Source organism: Chlamydotis macqueenii, unplaced genomic scaffold, assembly GCF_036417535.1.
Source record: "Chlamydotis macqueenii isolate bChlMac1 unplaced genomic scaffold, bChlMac1.mat HAP1_SCAFFOLD_127, whole genome shotgun sequence".
In the NCBI taxonomy this organism is placed as follows: domain Eukaryota; kingdom Metazoa; phylum Chordata; class Aves; order Otidiformes; family Otididae; genus Chlamydotis; species Chlamydotis macqueenii.
This window is the reverse complement of record NW_028239017.1, coordinates 8479-26749: the sequence shown is the minus strand read 5'-3', so window position 1 is coordinate 26749 and position 18271 is coordinate 8479. Positions and strand designations below refer to the sequence as shown.

Below are 18271 nucleotides of genomic sequence, written 5' to 3'. Positions count from 1 at the left end.
GCTTTTCCCCACGCCTTGCGTGCTCGCCAAGCGACGGCGGGCCCCAGGCGAGGGGCAAGGTGGCCGACGATGACCTTATGGCCAACGCCAGCTCTGTAGCTGGCAAGGAGAAGGGATGACCTCGCTGCTGGAGGAAGTAATTTTGGGTTTCGTGCCGCTTGGACGTCCTGCGGACCCCCCCCCCCAGCTCCCCTCTCAGCCGTCCCCTCGTGCTGGCCCTGCCTCGCTTTTCCAGTCCTTCTCGAGATGTTTCCTGGAGCTTCCTGGGCTGGGTCTAGGGCCTGGCTTTCACCTTGGGGAGGAGCGCGGGGCCTCGCAGGGAGGTTTGTTTTTCCGTTCATTTTGAATGGACCCCAAGCAGCCCCGCCTCCGCTTTCGCTCCTCGTTTTGGGACCTCGCTCTCCAGCCCATCCGAAGCGTGGCAGGATAACGGAGAAGCGCGGGAGAGCCTTCAGCTGTGTGCGCCTTTCCCCGTTCTGGGATGCCCTTCATCCCCGGGGAAGGCGCGAGAGGACCAGGCGCCACGCGCCTGCCCGTCGTCCCCCCCGCGAAGGCCCCGCTTGTTTCGGCAGATGCCGTCTCCCGCGCTTGGGACCTCCGCTCGCTGCGGCTCCCGGCCTCCCTCCCGTCGCCCCGGGGGCTCCGGCGCCGGGCGGAGGGCGAGGTCCCTCAGGCGCGTCCCGTGCCCTCGCCAACCTCGGCGGGGACGTTCCCCCACCCTCGGGGTCCCCGAGGCGCAGGCTGGGGACTCTGTGCCCACCCCGAAATGCACCCCGGGAGCGGGGGCTGAGCGTTCGGGGCGGTTCCGTAAGCTCCTTGCAGCTCTGCCACCCGGGACGGCCGAAAAAAACCGGGGGACTCGCATCCAGCCGAGGCCCGGGGGAGGCCGCGGGGAGGACCGCCGCCGCAGCTCCCTGTGCCCTCCCCCAGCACTCACACCCGTCACGCCGGGGGGGTTGGGGGCCTCCTTTTAATTGGCTTGTACCCCTCCTTCTGCTCCTTCAGCGGAACGCGGCGCCGGCCGCCGGGTTCCTGGGCCTCCCGAGCCGTGGGGGTGCTGAGCTGGGTTCAGGAGACGGCACCGGACTGGGAGACCCCCCCCGCCGCCCCCGCCTCGGGCGGCCGTTTCGGGGATCCGACGGAAGTCATCGCTACCGACCGCTTTGGAGACGTCCCGCCCGTCAGCTCCTGCTCCGCGGCCCTCGGCCGAGCTCGGGGGCGGCAGGAGCCCGGGGCCACCCGCGGGGCAGGAGCTTCGGCAGGGGGCCGGCGTCACAGGACGGTGTCTTCCTTCATCAGCTGCGTCCTCTCGGTGTCCTCGGGGTCTTCTGCCCCCGCGGGGAGGTGGATGGCCCCCGCGGACAGGGAGGACGCGGCCGAAACGCTCTGGTCCCCAGCGCGCAGTTGGGCTGCGGGGTGGAGGGGACGCTGCGCCGTCACCGGGCGCCAGCAGCTGCCGAGCCCACCCTCCCTTCGCGTGTGTCCCCCCCCCTGCCCCGGGTTTCGGAGTCGCGGGGTGGGGAACGCGGGGACGGGACCCTCACCTCCCGTCGGGGCGGCTGCCGCGCGCCTCCTCGTCAGGTTGAGCCACAGCAGGGCCCCGCTCAGCAGCATCGCCAGGGCCAGCAGCGCCACGAACGCCGCGCAGGACGGCGACGCGCCTGGGGTGGGGGGCAGAGACCCCGAAAATCTTAACGTTGGGCGAGGCCTGCGCGCCCCCAGCACCTCAGCGGGGCTTCCCTTAATTAGGCCTCACGTTACGACCCGCATCCCTGGGGGGGGGCGATGGGATGGGGGGGGCGACGGGATGGGGGGGGCCGACTTCCGCGCCCCTCCTGCCCTTAAAACCCGCGTCAGCCCTCCACCGCGCGCTTCCGCTGTGGATTTGGGGGGGGGGGGGGGGGGGCGCGTCTCACGGGGGCTTCTTTCTGACCCTCGCCTGTGCTTGGAAGTTGTCCCAGCTCTCCCGCGGGAGCCGGTCCTGGAGGGAGCCCCGGGGGTGGATTGGGGGTGGGGGGGGTGTGTGCGTTTTGGGTGGGGAAGGCGTCTCTGGTGCTCCTCAGGGTGATGGAAGACGCGGCGCGTTCACGGAAAATGCGGCGGCGTTCCTCAGGGAAGGCCCTCGGGAACTCGCCGGGATGAGCGCGCGCCACCTTTCTTCCCGCCTCGGGACCTTTTCCCCCCCCCCGGCCCCCCGCCACCGCCACCGCCAACCCGCCGCGGACGATCGCGACGCTCACCTTTCGGCTTGGCGCACACCACGCCGGCTGCCGCGGCCCGCGCGCACGGCCCCGGCCCCATCGCGCTCTGCTGACACTCCAGGAGCAGCGACTCGGTCCCTCGGCAGCTCAGCCCCTCCAGCAAGGCGCGGCCGGCCCCCGGCCCGAACCGGGCTCCCGCGGGCGCCGACTGGGCCGGCCCGCAGCCCAGCTGCCGGCAGACGACCCCGGCTTCCAGCAAACTCCAGCTGCTGCTGCACACGCCGTGCCAGGTAGCGTTGTAGAGCACCTCCACCCGCCCCGCGCAGGGACCAGGACCATCCTGCACCCGCACCTGCAAGGGGTCTGTGCCTGCGGAGGGGAGCGGAGGGGGTGAGGCGGCCCTTCCAACGCCGCAGACGGACGTGCGGGCGCGTGTGCCACCTGTACCCGCTGCGCCCTCCCCCTCCCCAGCTCCCTTGCGAGGTCGTTCCCATCCCGCTGATGTCCCACCAGTGCTTCCCGCCTCCCAGTCCCGGATAAAACGCTTTTTTTGGTTTTTTTTTTTTTTTAGGGCATCCCAGCATTTCCCCGGGGACCACCTGAGCACACGACTCCTGCATCTTCCTCGTGGTTGCAGTTATGGAGGCCCCAGCTGCTCAGCCTGCACTGGGAGAAGGTGGTCTCCATGCTGGTGCACTCCACGTTGTCCAGCCAGATGGGGTCCAACCCTTGCCCGAAGCGAGCTTGGCCGGGGGCCGCCACAGCTGTCCCGCAGCCCAGCTGCTTGCAGATCACCTTGGCGTCCTTTAAATCCCAGTCGTCGTCGCAGACCGTCCCCCACTGCTGGTCGTGAAGCACCTCCACTCTCCCGGCGCAGCGGTTTGGGCCGTTGACCAAGCGTACCTGCACGTCGTCCGTGACGTTGGCGTCTGCCAGGAGAAAGCCAGTTGGGAAAAGGAGAACGGGGCACCCATCACCTCACCCAAAAAGAAAAAAAATAAAATAAAATAAAATAAAATAAGCCCCAAACCAGAAGGCAGGGTACAAACCCAGGGACGTTATGGTCCCCACCAGCAAGGGGTGCAAGCCCTGGGACCTTGCAGAGGAGCCTGGCCGTGGGGATGGGCTTCAGTTAGAACAACGGAATTGTTTTGGCTGGAAAAGACCTTTCAGATCATCAGGTCCAACCGTTCGTGGCACCGTCAGACCCTAAAATGGTGGTGTCTCCCCCCCACGCAAGCACGGGGAACAGGCCAGTGGGCTTTCTGGTGGCAGCGGCTGGGCTGCAAACCTCGGGCAGACGCCCAGCCGTGGTGGGACTGGAGGACGGATCCTGGCCCGAGGCTTCCCGAGAACCACCAGGCACCTACGTTTGGCCTCCAGACCTGGTCCCTGATGGGGGGAGGAGAGGAATTAAATCCCCTTTCTCCGACCCTTGCTGGGACTGGGCGTCCCGAACCGGGCATCGGTGTCCCGTTTTCTCCCCTTTCCAGCTCCACGGGCTGTGGGGACGGGGACCAGCACCGCCCGCCGAGGGGACGAGCCCCCGTGCCCTACAGCCTTCCGCAGCCGATGCTCCTGGGGTCAGGTTGGAGAGGAAAAGGCTTTTTTTTTGCGGGGGGATGGGGACGGGAAGCGGCTCCAAGCTGCGGTTTTAGGTCCTCGCAGGAACGCGCATCACCTGAGCAGACCACGCTGGCGTCCTCTTCGTGGGTGCAGCTGTTGATTCCCCAGCTCCTGGCCCGACAATCCTCGAGGGCGTCCTCCTCCCCGCTGCAGGCCACCCTGTCCAGCCAGATGGGATCCAGCCCGCTCCCGAAAGCAGCCCCCGCCGGGGCGGTGACGGCCGCCCCGCAGCCCAGCTGCCGGCAGACCACGGCCGCGTTGTTCAGGCTCCAGCCGTCGTCGCACACCGTCCCCCATCGCTGGTTGTGGAAGACCTCCACCCTCCCGGCGCAGCGGTGCGGGCCGTCCGCCAGACGGACGGTCGGCGTGCTGGTTGCGTTGGCGCCCGTAAGGACCGCAGAGGCGTGGCGGTGCGCTGGTGGGGAGGGGGGGGGGGCACGCACAGTGCTGGTGGCAACGCTCACGGCCGGGGCGAGAGGACTCCCAGCCCCAGGAAGGGCCGGACCATCCCGCCGCGGGCCGTGAGGTGCAGGACGGAGCCCTCCCAGACCCCCGGGACACCTCGTGCTGCGGGACCGGGACGTACCCGAGCACACGACGCTGGCGTCTTCTTCGTGGCTGCAGTTGTTGTGCCCCCAGGGACGGGCTTGGCACTGCGTGAGGGTGTCCTCGTTCCCGGTGCAGGTCACGTCGTCCAGCCAGATGCGCCCCGTCCCCTGCCCGAAGTGAGCGCGGACGGGGGCTCCCTCTGCTCTGCCGCAACCCAGCTGCCTGCACACCACGGCCGCGTCGCTCAGGTCCCAGCCGCGGTCGCAGATGGTTCCCCACTGCCTGGCGTTGAGCACCTCCACCCTCCCGGCGCAGGGGTGCGGCCCGTCCGCCAGCCGCAGGTCGGCCGATCTGGATTTGTCTGCGTTTGCGGAGAGGGAAATCGGTGGGCGTTTGAGCGCGGGACACCTCCGCGTCCCTGGACCACCCGCTGCGTCCCAGCTGCCTCCGGGGAGGAGCAGGGCAGCGCGAGCCGGTCAGGCGCTGCCGTTTTTTACCAGGGAGGACAAAACTCTGGGCCTGATGCTGAGCTGAGTTGGAGGAGACCTTTAAAGACCATCCCGGCCAACTCCCTTTCCAAAGGCATCTTCCACCGGACCAGGTTGCTCAGTGCCCCGTCCAACCCAACCTTGAACGCTTCCAATGGTGGGGCGTCCACAGTTTCCCTGTTCCAGAGCCTCGCCCATCTCATCGTAAAGCATTTCCTCGTTAGAGAATCACGGAATGGTTTGGGTGGGAAGGGACCTTCAAAGCCCACCCAGCCCAACCCCCTGCCAGGAGAAGGGACGTTTCCAACCGGATCAGGTCGCTCAGAGCCCCGGCCAACCCGGCCTGGAACGTTTCCAGGGATGGGGCATCCACCGCCTCGCTGGGCAACCTGGGCCAGTGTTCTACAACCCTCAAAGGAAAAATTATTTTCCTAATATCAAGCTTGGATCTACCTCCCTCTATTTTAAAACCATCACCCCTCGTCCTGTCCCAGCAGGCCCTGCTGAAGAGTCTCTCCCCACCTTCCCTGCAGCCCCCTTTGGGCACTGGGAGCCGCTCTCAGGTGTCCCCCCACCAGCCTCCTCTTCTCCAGGCTGAATAACCCCAACCCCCAGCTTTTCTCCACAGCAGAGCTGCTCCAGCCCTCTGACCATCTCCACGGCCTCCTCCGGACCCTCTCCACCAGCTCCACGTCCTTCTGATGCTGGGGGCTCCAGAGCTGGCCGCAGCGCTGCGGGGGGGTCTCACCAGCGCGGGGCAGAGGGGCAGAATCCCCTCCCCGGACCTGCTGCCCGCGCTGCTGGGGGTGCCGCCCAGGACACAACTGACTTTCTGGGCTGCCAGCGCACGTTGCCGGCTCATCTCCGGTTTGTCACCCACCGGCATCCCCAAGCAGGGGTGCTCTCCATCCCTTCATCCCCCCGTCTGCACTGATTGCGGGGGTTGCCTCCACCCAGGTGGAGGTGGCCTTGGGGTGGAGGTCCAGGAGCTAGATACCCATGAGCGAGAGCTGCACGGAGCCCCTACACAGCATCTCCTGCCCCGGGTGCCGGCAGGAGCTCTGCCCCGTCCCGGCTCTCACCTGCGCACATCACGCTGGCGTCCTCCCCGTGGTGGCAGTTGTGGACGCCCCAGGTCTTGGCTTGGCAGTGGAACAAGTCGGTTTCCTCCCCCGTGCAGCTGACGTCGTCCAGCCAGATGGGGCCGGCTCCCCAGCCAAACCGAGCCGAGCCGAGGGCCAGGAGGGCCATCCCACAGCCCAGCTGCCTGCAGACCACCGCCGCGTCCTTCAGGTCCCAGTTGTCGTCGCAGACCGTCCCCCACTTGTTGTTGTAGAACACCTCCACCCTCCCGGCGCACTCGCTCAGACCGCCCATCAGGCGAAGCCTGGGGGTGCTGGCAGTCCCCGAGCCTGGACAAATACCCAAAAATGGCCGTTATGAGGGATCTCCTTGTGCATCTCAACACCTGGAGAAGGTGGGACGTCCTCGCTGCGGTTCTGGATGACCTTGCCGCAGCGAGCTTGTCCTTGCCCTTTACTTGTGGCCAAGTGAGCGCAGGGGTTTTTTTTTGAAGGGTGGACGGAGCTGCAGAAGATCCCTTCCACCAGTTGCACCCTGAGGGTGGTTGCACCCTGGTTGGGACAGGAGAAAGCGCTCCCGTCTCCACCTGAGGGACGCCGTGCCGGGAAGAAGGCACGTACAGATGTCCTTCCCGGTGTTTCTCCGTGCTTTCCGTCCCCCTGGTTCGGAAGCTGCATCGTCTAGGTTCACTTGGCTTTGCCCACTTCTTACCCCAGGGGAAACGCCAAAGGATCTTTTTCTGGTTGTCCCTGTCCTGACTGCTTCCGCCCGCCACGTTGACCCGTCCGTGGAGGCTGACCTTCTAAGGCCAAGGCTAGACTGGTAGCAGCTAGCTGAAAAGTGGTGTTTCCCATGGGAGAAGCTGGTTCCAGCGCGTCTTTCTGCATTTATCTGCACGTCCTGGCATTCTACAGTGCCGGCAGCGCACGTCACGCTTGGGCTGCTCTTGGTCGCCTCCGCTGCCACTCAAGCAGCGCCCACGCACCCTCCACCTCCCGCTCCCAAAGTGCTTCACCCCCATGGAAACGTCTCGGACACCTCGAATGGCGCCAGACATTGAGGCATGCTGCTTTTCCTCCCAGCGTATCGTATTTTTCCGTGTATTTTAACGTGGTTTCTACTATCTGGGTGATTTGTTGGCCAGCTTGTTCCCAAACTGGTCCCATCCTGCAGAAGGACGGGGCTCGGTCCATCTTACAGAGAAAAGACGTGGTGAGGGTTACCTGAGCACACAACGCTGGCGTCTTCCCTGTGGTTACATGGGTGGTGTCCCCAAGGCTTGACCGGGCATTCAGCGAGGGTGGCTTCTGTGCCAAGGCAACTCACCCTGTTCAGCCAGATGGGGCCGGATCCTTGCCCAAACCGAGACCAACCTGGTGCTGACACGGCCGTCCCGCAACCCAGCTGCCGGCACACCACGGCCGCGTCGTTCAGATCCCAGTCGTCGTGGCAGACTGTCCCCCACTGCTGGCTGCGAAAGACCTCCACCCTCCCGGCGCAGCGGTGGTGGCCGCTCACCAGCCGCAGGCCTTCGGAGCTGCCGAGGTCCAAGCCTAAAAGCAGAATCAGAGGACAATAAATCCTGGCCAGAAACGCCCGCCTGCCCAGTGGCTGTCAACGCCATGGACCTGCCCTTGGAAAGGGTCTGAGGTCTCCACCAACATGCAGCATTTCAGCTGCTGCTGCACCCCGGGTGCGGGCGCATGAACGCCTTTTGGGACAACCCTGCCAGGACCGTGCCCAGCAGATTGTGAACTTGGCCAGATTACCAGGGAGCTCCATGACGTGAGGAGGCAAGGAGGCACCAAGTGCATCGCGCACCCGAGCAAGGAACAGCGTGGGGAAGAGAAGGAGCTCCTTGAGGACTAGGGGCTGTGTGGTAGCACGGGGTCAAAAAACCAAAAACAAGCCGGGGGCAGCGGCAACCCTGGTGTCCCGGGGCTCTCTGCGTGCAATGGGAAGCCTACGTGTAAGAGGTTTGGCATTTCTGGGAATCACAGGCTTGGGATGTCCAAGCACTTTGCCCGAGGGAAGCCAGGGACTGGCGGACGTCGAAATGGAAAACACCTTGTGCTCCCCGGTGGAATGGCAGGCACGAGGGGTGGTTGAGACAGGACAGGGAGGAGCCGGATGGGCGGATTCGGTCAGACGACACGGCCTCTCCCAGGGAGGACCGCTCACCACCACTGACCTGCGGCCACGGAGCACACGACGCCTGCGTGCCCACTCGACTTGCAGCTCTCGACCCCCCAGAACTTGACCTTGCATTCGAAGAGGGCCCCCTCTGTCCCAGCGCACTCCACGGTGTCCACCCAGATCAGGCCATCTCCTGTCCCAAAGTGGCTGGACCCTGCCGTGGAGCGCGCTGTCCCGCAGCCCAGCTGCTGACACACCACTTGGGCTTCGGCCAGGTCCCAGCCGTCGGCGCAGATGCCCCCCCAGCGCTGATCATGAAACACTTCGACTCTCCCGGAGCACGAGTCTGAGCCATTCACCAGGCGGAGGTTTCCGAGGTCGGAAATGCCGGATCCTGCAACGTCAGAGAGCGTACACGCGTTGAGGCGATGCCTTCTGCCCCGTGAAACGTCTGGCTGCCAGCAACAGGTTCCCACCAGAGGCTCAGCAGCCTTGTGGGTCAAGGATGACCCACATCGCTCCAGAGGCTGGAGACCTTTGAGGTGTGATGTGACCTGGCCCAAGCGGTGCCCAAGGCCTGATTAGCGTGGGCTTGACCAGAAGATAGTCAATGGACCTTCTAGGATTTGCCCTCCTAAAGCAGACGCATAGGGCAGGGTCCAGTCGCCAAGACGTAGATGTCCTTGTGCCGTTTGGGACTCCTGGGACACCTCACCTGCCCTCCACCTGCTGCTCCTGAAGGGCACAGGTTTTCCTGTAGGATCTCTTAGCCCAACTAGGGTGAGATGCTCCCTTCCCATGCCGGGGTAACTGCACTCAGGGTGGACTGTCTCGGTCAGTGACACCCGGATACGGAGTGAAGTCCACCCTGATGTTAAGCACCCTGGTTGAAATTTGGTGGCCCCAGCTTCTTAAGAGCCACTAAAATGGGCTGTGAGGTTCCTCTGGCAGAAAGTCAGAGCTGGAGAATCATAGAATCACAGACTGGTTTGGGTTGGAAGGGATCTTCAAAGGCCACCCAGTCCAACCCCTCCACGAGGAGCAGGGACATCTCCAACCGGATCAGGGTGCTCAGAGCCCCGGCCAACCTGGCCTTGGATGGAGAGGAGATGGGAGATGGGAGCTGGGCTCACACGGCTCTGAGCGTCACAGGGTACGTCTACCATGGATCAACCAAAGGTGGTGACCGCGATGGGAGAAGACCCTTTTGTACCGCGGTCTGTGTTGTAATTTGCCTGATGGGAATGGTCTCTGGATCTCGTTAACTGCCGGGATTTGTGATGAAGAACATTGGCCAGAGACCATGTTTTGAGCAGCAGCAGTGCAAATGGGCGTTCGCTTTTCTCGGGCTTTAACAGTCAGTGCACAGGTGCTGCCCTCTCCCACCGGGACGGACCGCGAGGGTCCGGATTCACAGCCAAAGGTCTCCAGGCTGGCTGCAAACCGTCCCCTCGCACGCGCCGGGGGGGGGAAAGCAAAGCCGAACTCCCGTGTGGGAGGACGGCGGGAAGGATTGCCGTGCTGCTCCCGGTGCCACGCCGGGCGACGGTTACCTGAGCACACCAGGCCGGCGTCTTCCGTGTGCTCACACCCGTGGAGGCCCCAGCCCTTGGCTCGGCATTCGGAGAGGGCGGCCTCCGTCCCCGTGCAGTGCACGTCGTCCAGCCAGATGGGGCCCTGTCCCTGCCCGAAGTGAGCGCGCCGCGGGGCCGCCACTGCCACCCCGCAGTCCAGCTGCCGGCACACCACTTTGGCATCCGTGAAGTCCCAGCTGTCATCGCACACCGTCCCCCATTTCTCGTTGTGGAACACCTCCACCCTTCCAGCGCAGCGACCTGGGCCGTCCACCAGCCGGACCGGGGCAAAGCTGGAAACGGCCAAGCCTGCAAACGGGCAGGGAGATGCTCAGAGCGTCCGGCCCCCTCTGCGGGAAGAGGAAGGACCCTGCGTTTCGGCGCGCGTGGCCGATGCGGCACGGTCGCATCCCCGCCCCGTGGAGACACCTGGCAAAGGCCGTGGGGGTACCTGACCAGCAGCGAGTGGGGTGAAGCTGGCACCTTGCTCCCAACTGGGACGGAGGGAAATCGCCAGGCCGGCACAGCCGGTGCCGGGGTGAAACCCACCTGAACACACCACGCTGGCGTGCTTTCCGTGGCCGCAGCTGCTCTCTCCCCACGGGCTCGCCTGACATTTCGTGAGGCTCGACTCCGTCCCCTGGCAGTTCACGTTGTCCAGCCAGACGCGCAGGGATCCGGCACCGAAATCCGCTCCCTGCGATGCCGGCAGCACCGTCCCGCAGCCCAGCTCCTGGCACACGACTTTGGCGTCCCGCTTATCCCAGCCGCGGTCGCAGACGACTCCCCACTCCCCGTGGTGAAGCACCTCGACTCTGCCGGCGCAGCGGTGCGAGCCGTTCGCCAGCCGGAGCTGAGCTGGCTCGGCGACGATCGAGTCTGCAAACATGCGAGGGATTTAGGGGTGCCTTCAGCTGGCGGGCGGCTTCCCTCCACGCTTATCCTATCGCAATTCAGCTCCCCACCGCTCTTCACGCTGTCGAAAAGCAGAGACGGGGAGAACGGGAGGGCTCCCCACCACCCCCCACCTCGCGTGGAGCGATGTTGGAGGAGCGCTGGTCACCTGCGCAAACCACACCAGCGTCTTCCCCGTGGTAGCAATTATTGATGCCCCACGGCCGGGCCCGGCAAGCGGACAGCACGCTCTCCGTCCCCGTGCAGTTGGTCTCGTCCATCCAGATGATGCCTTCTCCGCGCCCGAACTGAGCCCCCCCGGGGGCCGACAGCGCTCGCCCGCAGTCCAGCTGCCCGCAGACGACCTCGGCGTCCAGCAGGTCCCAGTTGTCGTCGCAGACGGTCCCCCACTGCTTGTTGTGGTAGATCTCGACCCTGCCAGCGCAGCGGCTGCTGTAGTTCACCAGCCGGACCTGGTCGCCGTCCGAATTCCCTAAAAGAGGGAAATATGGGGAAGGGCCAGCACGTTGTGACCCCCGGGTAAGGAGAACGGCCCCGGCACCTTCTCAGGCTGCTGAGCAGAGGGGCGAGAGGCTGCAAGCTGCACTGCGGCAGCATCCCACCCGCTGGCATCGCCACTGACCCCTCCGGAAGGACACCCCAAATTTTTCCAGACACCCCACAACACTTCGTGATAGAAATGCCCATGAAGAGGCCACGTTGTCCCAGGCTACTCAGAAAATCAAGGCGATGGCCCAAGACCTCCCCGTTTCTCATGCTGCGTTGCTCCCGAGGGGGTTACCTGCGCACACCACGCCGGCTTCTCTCCCGGGGTGACAAGTGCCGTTGCCCCGGGGCTTCGCCTTGCACGCGGAGAGGGCAGTCTCTGTGCCCACGCAGCTCATGCTGTCAGGCCACGTTTGCCCGGGTCCTTGCCCAAAATGGGATCCCCCGAGTGCCGACAGCGCTCGCCCGCAGCCCAGCTGCCTGCACACCACTCGCGCCTCGGCGAGACTCCAGCCCTCGTCGCACAGGGCTGCCCAGGTGCCGTTCTGCATGACCTCCACCCTGCCGTCGCAGCGCGTCGAGCCGCTGGCCAGCCGGAGCTCGATGGCCACGGGCTCCCCCGAATCTGCCAACGACACGCAAGGGTGAGGGCACCGGGAGAGCCGCAGCCTCTTCTGCTCCAGCCTGAGCATCCTCCCCGCACAGCAAGCGCCCGAACAGGGGACCGAGTGCCCGCGATGCTCAGCACCCTCTCAAAAGTGAATTTTGAGGGACGGCTCTGCAGAGGGGCTGTATTGCAAAGTCACCTTATCACAGAACCACAGAGGGGTTTTGGGTGGGAAGGGACCTTCAAAGCCCACCCAGCCCAACCCCCCTGCCAGGAGCAGGGACATCTCCAACCAGATCAGGTTGCTCACAGCCCCGGCCAACCTGGCCTGGAATGTTTCCAGGGATGGGGCATCCACCGCCCCTCTGGGCAACCTGGGACAGTGCTCCAGCGCCCTCAGTGGAAAATTTTTTTCCTACTATCTCATCTGAATCTGCCTCCCTCTATTTTAAAACCATCACCCCCCGTCCTGTCACACCAGGCCCAGCTGAAGAGTCTCTCCCCATCTGTCCCGCAGCCCCCTTTGGGTATTTGAAGGCCACTCTCAGGTCTCCCCGGAGCGTCCTCTTCTCCAGGCTGAGCAGCCCCAGGTGCTCCAGCCCTCCCATCGTCTTCGTGGCCTCCTCTGGACCCTCTCCACCAGCTCCACGTCCCTCTGATGTTGGGGGCTCCAGGGCTGGCCGCAGCGCTGCGGGGGGGTCTCACCAGGGCAGAGCAGAGGGGCAGGATCCCCTCCCTGGACCTGCTGCCCACGCTGCTGGGGATGCCGCCCAGGACGCGGTTGGCCGTGCTCACGTTGAGCTTCTCATCCACCACCACCCCCAAGTCCTCCTCCTCAGGGCTGCTCTCCATCCCTTCCTCCCACAGCCCCTGTTCCTACCAGGATGTGCCCTCACCCAGCTGCAGGACCTTACTGCACAGGCACTTTCCTGCTGCCGGTGCAAATTTTAGAGCCGGGTTACACACGCATCAAAAACCCCGGCAAAAGCCCTGGACAAGAGAGACCTGACGGGATGGGCAGGAACCGGGCAGGGTGAGTTACACCCACAGGAAGCTTTGCATGGCACAGGCTGCTTGCCACCAAGGCAACCCAGGCTTTGGAGGACGTCCCCGTAATTCACGCACATGACTGCAGATGAACGACTCTCTGCCGTTCCTGCAGCTTGGCGCTGGCTTCACGGCAGCAGGAGGTGGGCGAAGGCTTTGCAGGGCGACTCGCCTGCCCGCGTGCACCCTCGGAGGGGATGCGGGAGCCACCCCGTGATCCCTGAGGAAACCCCGAAGGTCTGATGTTGACCTCTCCTGCACCTCGAGGTGAGTTACCTGAACATATCACTCCAGCATCCTCCCCGTGGAAGCAGTTGTTGTGCCCCCACGCGCTGGCCCGGCAGTTGAAGAGCGTGTCCTCGGCGCCGGTGCAGTTCACCTCGTCCAGCCAGATGGGATCGTGGCCCCTCCCGAAGCGAGCCCCGCCGGCGGCTGACAGCGCCGTGCCGCAGCCCAGCTGCCGACACACCACCTCCGCGTCTGCCAGGTCCCAGCCGTCGTCGCAGACCGTCCCCCACATGTGGTCGTGGAGCACCTCCACCCTCCCGGCGCAGCGGTTGGGGCCGTTGAGCAGCTGAAGGGTGCCCAAGGCGCTGACGCTGGAGTCTGCGGGTGCCCCGAGGGGAAGAGTCGGCGAGCGGTTGTGCGTTACAGCCGGCGCGGCAGGAAGGGGTGCAGGGGTGGCGGTGGTGCACAGCTGGATCACTGCCGTCCTGCGTTACCTGAACACTCCACGCTGGCGTCCTCCACGTGGTGACAGTTATGTTCCCCCCACGGCCTGGCTCGGCATTCGGAGAGGTCTCTTTCCTCTCCGGTGCAGTTGACCTCGTCCAACCAGATCTGTCCCGTCCCTTCTCCGTACCGAGTTCCTGGCGCCACCGACAGCACTGTCCCGCAGCCCAGGTGCCGGCAGACGACCCGGCCCTCGGGGAAAGCCCAGCCATCGTCGCACACTGTCCCCCAGGTCCCGTTGTGGAGCACCTCCACTCGCCCGGCGCAGCGGTCGGGGCCACCCGCCAGGCGAAGGAGCCCCCCTGGGCTCTCAGCCACCGCGCCTGCAAAGCCAAGAGGGGAAAGAGGAGGGGAGGTGAAGGCCTGGAGGTGGATGGGGCTTGGCTTCTCGCATGGTTGAGATGGCTCCTGCCCCTCCAAAAGGGTTTCAGAGGTGGCGTTGGCAATCTCACACCTGCCCCTGGGCATCTCAGTTGGCCCTGGGCATCTGTAGTCAACTGAGCCCCATCTCTGCCTCTGAACCCTGAATTTAACGATCTTCATCTCAGTGTGGATCCCGCAACCCAGGAGCCCTTTTCTTGCTCGTGTGCCAGGCAGACGAACCAGCCAGGTGAGCTTCTGCACGTTTTCGGACAAGCAGCCAGCAGCAGAGTTGTGGCTTCACCATCAAGAGCGGCTAATGCCTTGGGGCCCAGCTGCACGGCAAGCTCGTGAGGACGAGCGGAAAAGCGTTTCAGCACAGGCAGCGTGCAAGACCCACGGCGTGAGATCGCTGCGCGTCCCGTCGGCACGCTTCGGCAAGAGCGCGAACCGAAGGGAGCCCGTGCAGAAAGGACCCGTACGTGGGTGTCAGTCACGTGGAGAACTCAACTGAGTCAGCAGGAAAAAAAAAAAAACTTGGAGAGGGGGTTCGATTGCATTGTGTAAATAAGCTTTTTGCCCGTGGATAACGATTTCCGAAGTGCTCAGGCACGGATCTGCGCGCGGGTTCGGCTGTCAGCAAGTGAGGGGCCAGACGTGGCATTTGGGAAGTTGCGGGGCCCAGAAAGAGGACGAAAGAGGTTAAAAAATCAAAGCCCTGAGTCATTCAAATATCACCGGCATCCGGGAGCTCCGGCACGCTGCGGGTGGGCGCGCGTAGCTCCGCTCTTTCACGCAGCGCAGCTGAGCTGTTTCTCGGCATCTTTCTTGCAGGCACCGCCCGGTCGCATGGGCATTGACCGTGCTTGGGTGGACAAGTCCCAGCCCAGATGTCTCCAGGACTGTCAAGGAGACAAGTGCCAAGCTGACATTTTTAGGAGCAAGTCTTAAAAAAAGAAAAAAGTGGGAAGACTGCACTGTTTTGAGAATAGATCACCAAAGAAGGAGGAAACCCAAGCAAGTTAAAGCAAAATTGTAGTTCCCGGAGGTGGTGGTACAAACTCCCCTTAGCAGCTCATCAACCTGGAGATTAAACCAAAATCCTACCAGCAGAGAAAGCACGCCAAACATGATGAGAAGAGAAGCGGTTTTTGCCCTTCGCAAATGCGAAACAGCATGAAAAAGGTTGCCCAAATGAAAATTCAGCTTCAGCTCTGAGCCGGGGCAGCTTGCGCAAAGTCCGGAGCTCGCTCTTGAGCGTTTCCAAAGCGATGGTCGTGCCGTTGAACCATTGGCATGAGATTGCTCTTGCAGCAGAGCTCTTCGCTCTTCCCCATCCTTGCACCGATGTCTGAGAGCAAACCGGGATTCCCCTGCAGCCCGTGGAGGACCCCACGCTGGAGCAGGGGAGGAACGCGAGGAGTTCATCCCCCGACGATGAAGCAGCGGCGTGAAACAACGCGTGATGGACTGACCGCGACCCCCATTCCCTCTTCCCCCCTGTGCCGCTCGGGGGGGGAAGGTGGTAGAGATAATTGAAATTAAGTTAAGCCCAGGAAGAGGGAGGGGTGGGGGGAGGTTGTCTTGTTCCCTGTCTCATTCTCCTGCTTTGTTTTTAGCAATAAATGAATCGTTTTCCCCGAGTCGAGTCTGTTTTGGCTGTGACGGTAACTTTAAGGATCTCTCCCCATCCTTATGTCAAACCTCAAGCCTTTTTCCTTGTATGATCTCTCCCTGTTCCCTCGGAGGGTGGAGGGAGTGAGAGAGCGACTGCGTAGTCTGGTCCCCAGTGGGGCCAAACTACGACATCTTGTAACGCTCACAAGCCTTTAATGACGGGGCAAAACCATGTGCGCAGAAGCAGACCGGCAATGGAGCGCAGCAGAGACAGCAGAGCTCCCGACTTCGCCTCCGAAGCCGTCACAAGCCATTCCCCCCGCCCCCGGCTCCTGAGAGAAACTCGGCCCCCGCCAGCCTCTGCCGCGCGCCACGAAGTGCCGGCTGAACGGGCTGCAGGAGCCGGCGCGGCCGACGGGCTCCCCGCCGTCCGCAGCGAAGGCGAATGCCACTCACCCCAAAGGCACGCCATCAGGAGGAGGGTCCTCGCGGCCTCGGCCCCACCGCGGACAGGTTGGTTTCTGCTCCCGGGACGGCTGGATGAGGGATGGCGACCGCCTGGCATCCCCACGTCGGCAGCGTGGCCACGGGCTGGAGGCTGGAGTGGATTGTCCTCGTGAGAGATGCCAGCTGAGGCTGGCGTCCCACTGGACAAGTGGGACGGCAAATTGGGATTTCTGCAGAGAGCCCTCCTCTTCCTCTGCCCTGCTCTGCCCTGGGAGTTTCACCTCCTGTGAAGCTCTGCCAGGAGGTGACCTGCTGCCCCGTGCAGCAGCCAGCCTGGTCACCGGCTTGCGAAACGGCGAGCCGTTCCGGGAAAACAGGGAGCAAACAAAACGCTCTCGGCACACGGGTCCCGTCTCGTACGTGCCAGCCCCTGCAGGCACTTTGGCTGCCCTGATGTATCCTGGTGTCTGCTTTTGACAAGCTAAATCGAGCCTTTATGCACAAAACTGGGGAAATATATCTACGTTAGCTTTGTTAGAAAGCATCTGGTTGGGTTTTATGGGGTTTTATGGGGTGAGGGACCATCTACGGCAAGAAAAGGAGTTACTAAAGCCTGGAAGCAGCTTTATTGTGGAGGCTGGAGCCAGTGCCTGCGCCGTAGGCGAACCCGGACACCATCCGTGATGAGCAGAGGTCTTGCGCTCACCTTGCAACGCTTGGGATGGCTCCGTTGGGTTTGTAGAAGGAGAAGAACTTATCCTGCTGTGGCTGCACTTGCAAGATCCCAAGGGAGAAGCAGTTTGCTTCCTGATTGCTGTTCTGCAGATAACGCTTCAGGCGTGTCCCGAGATGCCTCGGGACAGAAGAGTTTGCTGTCCTCCCATCCTTTCGTGGCGGCACGCTGAAGTTGTGCAAGAAAAGGGCCCAAAGCCAGAGCAGCGTGCCGCAGGAAAGAAAAAAAAAAAAAAAAAAAAGAGCTTTGCAAAAAAAGTCATCGAATTATCACAACTTGTGGGTCCAAATAGGAGGGTTCAGAGGGAGGTGGGTGCTGCGCTCGTGGCGCATCGGGGATGGAGCTCACATTGGGCAAGGACGTAGGGTGGACGGTTCTGCCCGTGGCTGTCCAAGAATAAGAAGCAAAACCGGAGCATGGCATGGGAAGAGGACGGCATGGCCAGGAAGGTCTCCGGCGGAGTTCCGCCTGGCAAAACCTCCGAGGGGTTGGACAGCGGAGGGTAGATTGGTACCCGCTGGAAGATCAAACAGGAGAAACCCAAACCCCAGAGGCACATAGAGCTAGGGCTGAAGACCAAGAGGAGAAGTGTTCTAAACCAAAAGCCTGAGCAGCTGAAAATTAGGCTGGAAAGGAGTCAAAACTCGTCTCGTGAAAAGAAGAGCGGTGGGGAAAGGTAGCTGTATTCGTTCGCACTGAGGCTCGGTGAGCCCAAGGACTTTGCTCCCTTTCTTTGCAAACAAACGGGCCAGCAGCAGAGATTCCCAACACCGCTCATCGCGGAAATGCCGTGGACTGCTGGGGCCTGACGCGGCCGGCAGCTCTGGGCAAGGGCGGTCCTGCCGAGGCTGTTTTCACAGTCGCTCTGGAAGTGAGTCGTGGCTTTGAATTTGGGGGTTGGGTCCCCCTGAGAAGTCTGAAAAAAAAAACCCCTTTCTTGAGACCCCCCCCGGTCCCTGCAAAGCATCTCTGCAGAGCAGCCCGTGGCCTGAGCTCGGGTCTAGCAGGTGCTACTCCTGCACGTTGGAGCCACGAAGAGCTCCGCCTCATCCCAGCTCTGTTACAAAGACCTCCTCCAAATGGCGCACGTATTTTATTGCGGAAAACTGGGTCCAAGCTCCTGCTTTCCCCTGTTCTGAGGACACTCTACTCAGAACTCGAAGGAGCCTTTGATGTAACCTTGGGGACGAGCAAGGCTGGAGGACCAGGTCTGCTGGGGAAGCCAGCAGGAAGATGAGAAGGCTTGGGTGTCGGCAGGAGGATGAGAAACTCCCAAGTCCCAGGAGCGATGGGTGGCTGTGGAGGACCAGACGATGACCTTGCGGCCACGCGTTGACAGGAGACACCCAGCTGGGGGGGGACACTCTATGGCTGGGGCTTAGGACAAGTAGCAAGACGCAAACTGGTCACGGCTGCAAGCTGCTGGGAGGGGAGGAGAGACGGGAAGCTAGACCCGAGGGCGTTGAAATGTGTGGTGTGACTCCTTCACTACGCGTGTCTTCTCCCCGCTTCCTCCTGCATTGACTCCTCCCTTCGGCTGGAGATCAGCCTGGCTCGCGAGGCACGCCTTCATCACCACCTGGTCAAGCTCGTGGTCCCTTCGTGCTCTCCCCATGGCACTGGGACTTTCCTCTGACCACGGCCCCTCCTGGCTTCATCAAAGTGACGGA

At 63.1% G+C, this 18271-nt stretch overlaps 1 protein-coding gene across 3 annotated transcripts; it reads right to left on the bottom strand.

Annotated features, from left to right (window-relative positions):
• Positions 1–952: 952 nt before the first annotated feature.
• On the bottom strand, positions 953–15988 carry LOC104479985 (scavenger receptor cysteine-rich domain-containing protein DMBT1-like). 3 transcript variants are annotated; one of them, XM_086771617.1, is made up of 16 exons: positions 15878–15988; positions 13435–13767; positions 12989–13318; positions 11354–11683; positions 10721–11044; positions 10207–10536; positions 9637–9966; positions 8139–8477; positions 7171–7500; positions 5947–6276; positions 4414–4737; positions 3883–4242; positions 2801–3130; positions 2241–2570; positions 1545–1661; positions 953–1409 (listed from the first exon to the last, which is right to left on the bottom strand). In XM_086771617.1, exons 1-16 carry the CDS (start codon positions 15984–15986, stop codon positions 1273–1275), a joined length of 4683 nt encoding a protein of 1560 aa, XP_086627743.1. In that variant the 5' UTR covers positions 15987–15988; the 3' UTR covers positions 953–1272. The 3 variants fall into 3 exon arrangements, with proteins under 3 accessions (XP_086627743.1, XP_086627744.1, XP_086627742.1); XM_086771618.1 differs by lacking the exon at positions 15878–15988 and having other exon boundaries at positions 2801–2867; positions 2997–3130; positions 13435–14124; XM_086771616.1 differs by lacking the exon at positions 15878–15988 and having other exon boundaries at positions 13435–14124.
• Between the last annotated feature and the right edge of the window lie 2283 nt (positions 15989–18271).

Excerpts from the sequence above, each read along its gene's own strand:
- LOC104479985 (XM_086771616.1), bottom strand. The coding sequence starts at position 13,987 with ATGAAGATCGTTAAATTCAGGGTTCAGAGGCAGAGATGGGGCTCAGTT. Across the intron at positions 11,045-11,353 it reads AGCCGGCGTGGTGTGCGCAG|GGAATTCGGACGGCGACCAG; the intron begins GTAACCCCCTCG and ends TCCCTCTTTTAG. Across the intron at positions 3,131-3,882 it reads CGCCAGCGTGGTCTGCTCAG|ACGCCAACGTCACGGACGAC; the intron begins GTGATGCGCGTT and ends TTCTCCTGGCAG.